General features: G+C 45.9%; 1 protein-coding gene across 1 annotated transcript; it reads right to left on the bottom strand.

Moving 5' to 3' along the window:
- Positions 1 to 5,172, bottom strand: LOC123765622 (uncharacterized). The gene is made up of 4 exons (XM_045754296.2): positions 5,063 to 5,172; positions 2,811 to 2,854; positions 1,657 to 1,816; positions 1 to 1,423 (listed from the first exon to the last, which is right to left on the bottom strand). Exons 1-4 carry the CDS (start codon positions 5,108 to 5,110, stop codon positions 527 to 529), a joined length of 1,149 nt encoding a protein of 382 aa, XP_045610252.2. The 5' UTR covers positions 5,111 to 5,172; the 3' UTR covers positions 1 to 526.
- Between the last annotated feature and the right edge of the window lie 470 nt (positions 5,173 to 5,642).

The following is a 5,642-nucleotide window of genomic DNA, read 5'->3' as shown; positions in this document are numbered from 1 at the left end:
TTTACTTATCATGAATTTATTTGATTACAGTCAACAAAGAATAAATTAACGTCACTAATACTACATAACAAAGACAAACTGTGTTGGTCGGTGGACTCTCGGGGTCATGAACAATCTCACCTCATTCTAATAAATACAAAACTATTCAAGGCTTTTGTAGAAAGTTATACTAAATACGTCAATACATAATTATACATATTTTTTTGGAAAAAATGACTAAAAGAAGCCTCCACTTTCCTAGCACTTTGACTGCCTAAGCTAGCCTAACCAAGTAGGCCAAACCTTACCAAACCATAGCTGCTCCGTGGAAGTTAGTTTTCTTCAAGCACGGTATTGTACATATTAATATGTTGGGAAGATGATAATAACAATGGAATTTTTTTGAGGGGAAGGGGAAAGAGAGGTTTACGAACTGTATAATTATTTACTATCGTACTTATTATTTTTTGTCCTAATGCCTTAAATACAGTTTAGTACTTATTAAAATGGGGAGAGGGTTGTAACTTACGTCAGTCTGTATGGGTCACTACGCAGCCTGTGCAGACAGTGTAGGCTGTGGAGGCTGTGAAGACTGTTCTGGCTGTTCAGGCTGGATCGTGACCGGCTCCGGGTTGCACAGGCCGTCAGGGACAACGCACTTGTTAGCGGTGACGGGAACACACTTAGCCAAGCTGTTACCCTCCTCCACACAGTGGCCGAATTGACTCCTTGCACTAGGGTCCCACTCGTAGCCTTCTGGGCACTCGTGCAGAGACTGACGGAAACCTGACGGCTGAGCTGAGTCGGCCACGCAATCGTAGTAACGTTGGCAGTTGAGAGGGTCGGGGAAGCGACCTTCGTTTTCACATTTGAAACTACCCTTGTTCCAATCGCACGGGTCCTCGCATTGGCCACTAGCTTCGTTATACATAAGTCCCAAGTGAGATTCGTTGTTACAAGAGAAAGGCTTCTGTACCCAACCGTCAATGGTAGGAATGCAGTTATAATACTGGGAGCAGTTGTTGACGTTGGCGAAGACTCCGATGGCGGTACACTCCGGCAACCCATTGTTATTTGTGCACTGGCTCATGGTGGGGTCGAAGATATGGTCATCAGGACACTGGTAGATTTGTGGGTCCGCATCTTTGGCCTCGCAGAACAAGAAGTGAGTTTCATCGTATACATCAACCTTGAACTGATTGGGTTGTTCGCAGGCACACCCTATAGGCTCGTCAGGGTAACACACGCCACCTCCAAATTTATGTTCCTTGGTGGCACACAGGTAGCCCGAGGCACAAGGCTCCGGGTACGCCGTGCCGTTAACGCAGTTGACCAGTGTTTTGCAGTCGGCACACACGAACTCGCTGCTGGCGCCCTCACACACGTAGTCTAACTTGGGGTCAGAGGTCAGAGCTCTAGCCGCGCGGGGCTGGCATCCATCCACCTGTGACCGGAGCAGCAATGATTCACTCTTAAGTACACAATTACCTTACAGCCTTTAATCTTAATATATGCAGCTTCTGCAAGCTGAAACTCTCAGCTTCAGTGATCTCCAACATGATCCCCCCCTTGCACTCCACTAAAGCTTTGCAAAGTCCGAAACATCATTAATATTATGAGAACTGAATCCCCCAACTCCTCAACAATCTGCAAGACAGTACACTGAGCCACACTCACCTTCTGCAAGCTGACGCACTTCTTGAGTGTGGGGTGGAAGGCACGTCCCCTGCAGGAGCCCTCACGAGCCCTCAGGCCCCCCTCGCCGTCAGGTAGACAGTCGACGAACCCTCCGCAGTCTCTGGGGTGCGGGAACCGACCCAGCGACATACAGCGCATGCTGGGGGGGGGGGGGGGGAGTGCGTTAGTCGGGTCTTGTCAACCATTTGTTTCGCCTGTATAATTGTACACTTTTACACCTGTAGTAATTGATGCATTATTATTATTTATAATTTGACGTCAAAGTGATCTGCCAATATTACCGGTTGACAGCAATTAATATTGGTAATTACATATACCAACAACAATGTTTGAACACAGTGTAGTGACCACACCCTGGCTCACGCCCGTGGCTCGCTTCACACAACGGAACACGTCATATTTATCCATACAACCCCACTATGCTTCTCATCAATACTTTTTACATAAAAAAAAATTATACTGAAGAAATATTCTTATTTATCATATTTTTAGGCATTATTATAATTGTAATAATGCCTAAAAGCTCCAGTCGAGGCTTTTGTGGGGTTATGGACGCGCTGTTTGTGGGGGAGGAAGCACGGAGGACCGGTTCTCCTGATGGAGGAGTGACTTGCCTGAAAGTGGAGTGATTTTCTGATGGATGATTGATTATTTGATGGATGATTGACTGTTTGATGAATGACTGCGTAGCCTCAACAAGAATTGATGTTCCGATTTGATGATTTACTATTTGATGGATGATTGACTATTTGATAGATGATTAACCATCTAATGGAGGATTGATTACCATCACTGAAGGATTGATTAACATGATGGAGAACTGACTATACTGAAAACTTAACAATCAGATGGAGGATGACTATCTGGTGTAGGATAGACTATCTGATAGAGGGTTGATTATCTGATGGAAGATTGAATAACATGATGGAGAATTGATTATCTGATAAAAATTGATTAACATGAAGGAGGATTAACTAAAACGGAGGATTGACTAACACGATGGAGAATTGATTAAAATTGAGGATCGATTATATGATGGAGGGATTCATTAACGTGACGGAGGACTGATTAATATAATGGAGGATTACCTAACATGATGGAGGATTGACTAACATGATGGAGAGTTGACTAACCTGACTGACAGCTTGTCCTGTTCCTGTGACGTCACCGCAGACACCTGTAACAGTGAATATATTAAATTATAAATAATCTCTCATGCAGTGTAAAAATACATCTCTCAGATACTGTATAAATACAGTGAAAACCAGGGGACATGGGAGGTACCAGCACCAAGGGACATGGGAGGTACCAGCACCAAGGGACATGGGAGGTACCAGCACCAAGGGACATGGGAGGTGCCAGTACCAAGGGACATGGGAGGTACCAGCACCAAGGGACATGGGAGGTACCAGCACCAAGGGACATGGGAGGTACCAGTACCAAGGGACATGGGAGGTACCAGTACCAAGAAACATGGGAAGTACCAGCACCACGGGACATGGGAGGTACCAGTACCAAGAAACATGGGAGGTACCAGCACCACGGGACATGGGAGGTACCAGCACCATGGGACATGGGAGGTACCAGCACCAAGGGACATGGGAGGTACCAGCACCACGGGACATGGGAGGTACCAGTACCAAGAAACATGGGAGGTACCAGCACCACGGGACATGGGAGGTACCAGCACCAAGGAACATGGGAGGTACCAGCACCAAGGAACATGGGAGGTACCAGCACCAAGGGACATGGGAGGTACCAGCACCACGGGACATGGGAGGTACCAGCACCAAGGAACATGGGAGGTACTAGCACCAAGGGACATGGGAGGTACCAGCACCACGGGACATGGGAGGTACCAGTACCAAGAAACATGGGAGGTACCAGCACCACGGGACATGGGAGGTACCAGCACCAAGGAACATGGGAGGTACCAGCACCAAGGAACATGGGAGGTACCAGCACCAAGGGACATGGGAGGTACCAGCATCAAGGAACATTGGAGGTACCAGCACCAAGGAACATGGGAGGTACCAGCACCACGGGACATGGGAGGTACCAGCACCAAGGAACATGGGAGGTACCAGCACCAAGGAACATGGGAGGTACCAGCACCAAGGAACATGGGAGGTACCAGCACCAAGGAACATGGGAGGTACCAGCACCACGGGACATGGGAGGTACCAGCACCAAGGGACATGGGAGGTACCTGGACCTGGAACATAGATGAACACCAAGTTGTATGGGAGCACCAGCGTGGGAGATCAGGTGTTTACAAGTGAGGAGGCTGACTCCATACGTTGTAGGATAACCTATGTAGGATTGTTGTTGTTGTAGGATAATTTCATTTCCTAACTACTTGCTTGTGCTTATAGTGAAATTGTTTATCGTCCCTATACTGATTCTTCTATAGGGAAAGTAAGAAGTCTTTCTTACTTTCTTTCTTTCTTCTTCAACAGAAGAAGTAAGAAGGAAAGGAGAGGTCCCTACTCGTTCTGCCTGAAGACAAGACACGAGAAAACAGCGAAAGAAAGAAATGCAAGATAATAATCATCCATAAATTGTCCATTAATAATAACCATAAATGCAAGATAATAAGAAATGCAAGATAATAACAAGATAATAATACCGAAGGGCTTTAATATACCTACTAATCTCTCTCATCTCATTTTTTTCTTGCAATGTTCCTGTTATCCTTTGATAAATTTGCTAGAATTTACCTACTTAATATTATCTGTTAGATAAAGAACCTGCCCGAAACGCTGCGCGTACTAGTGGCTTTACAAGATTGTAAACACCACGCTATGTATACTCACAAACCTAATGTACCTTCTTGTATGTAAATAAATAAATAAATAAATAAATAAATAAATAAATAAATAAATAAATAAATAAATAAATAAATAAATAAATAAATAAATAAATAAATAAATAAATAAGTAAATAAATAAATAAATAAATAACAGATGACACTATAAGAAAAGGTAGAAAATAACAGTACTATTCGAGAGAAGACTATGAAGACATTACAAGAGAGGGCAAACAGCAGAGAGCAGAAGTCAACAGAAGAGGGGAGGTTATCTTGAGATGATTTCGGGGCTTAGTGTCCCCGTGGCCCGGTCCTCGACCAGGCCTCATTTTTGTTACACATTTCCCCAGGAAGCAGCTGTCTAACTTTCAGGTACCTATTTACTGCTAGGCGAACAGGTGCATCAGAGCGAAAGAAACTCTGCCCATTTGTTTCCGCCTCCACCGGGGATCGAACCCGGAACCTCAGGACTAGGAATCCGAAGTGCTGTTCACTCAGCTGTCAGGGCTCCTAGCAGGAATCCAGCAGGCAAGAGAGGGGACAAGAGCCCAGGAGGCAAGAGAGGGTAAGACTTACCAAGAAGGCCATGATGGCGGACACCAGGAGAGTGGCGGAGACGGTCATGATGGTGGCAGAAGAAGACCAACAGCCGCACTATGCCAGCACCTCGCTGCTGAGGATCTTATATACCCCTGTAATCCTCACCACTACCTCCTCCCCACCCCCCTCTTCCCTCCCTCCAACACTCAGATCCATCCCCCCTCCCCACTCCCACACCTCCCTCGCCCTCTCTCTCCCCCTCCCTCACTCCCCCCCCATCCTTCCCCACCACACCCCCACCTGCTCCTATAGCTTTCCCCACCCTCGTTCTCTTTTCTGCCATAGCCTACTCGAAGCCTACTTGATGTGGTTTCTACTGTGGGCGCTGTAGTGTGTTGAGCCAGCCGCTGCTCTCTCTCCAGGCAAACATATACAGTTTTGTCTGAGTGTTGAGTTTAGGAGACCTCGGTCAACAATCCTGGTCATCACTGGTGGTCAAGTCACTGTGCAAGGTCCGTGAGCTCAACTCAAGATATCACGAATATATGAAATCTTTGTTTTGAGTTAAATATTTAAGGAAAAATACTAGGTAATATAACTGTATATACTTCTCAAA

Source organism: Procambarus clarkii, chromosome 30, assembly GCF_040958095.1.
Source record: "Procambarus clarkii isolate CNS0578487 chromosome 30, FALCON_Pclarkii_2.0, whole genome shotgun sequence".
Lineage (NCBI taxonomy): Eukaryota > Metazoa > Arthropoda > Malacostraca > Decapoda > Cambaridae > Procambarus > Procambarus clarkii.
The sequence above is the reverse complement of the archived record's forward strand: the minus strand, read 5'-3'. Positions and strand labels throughout refer to the sequence as shown.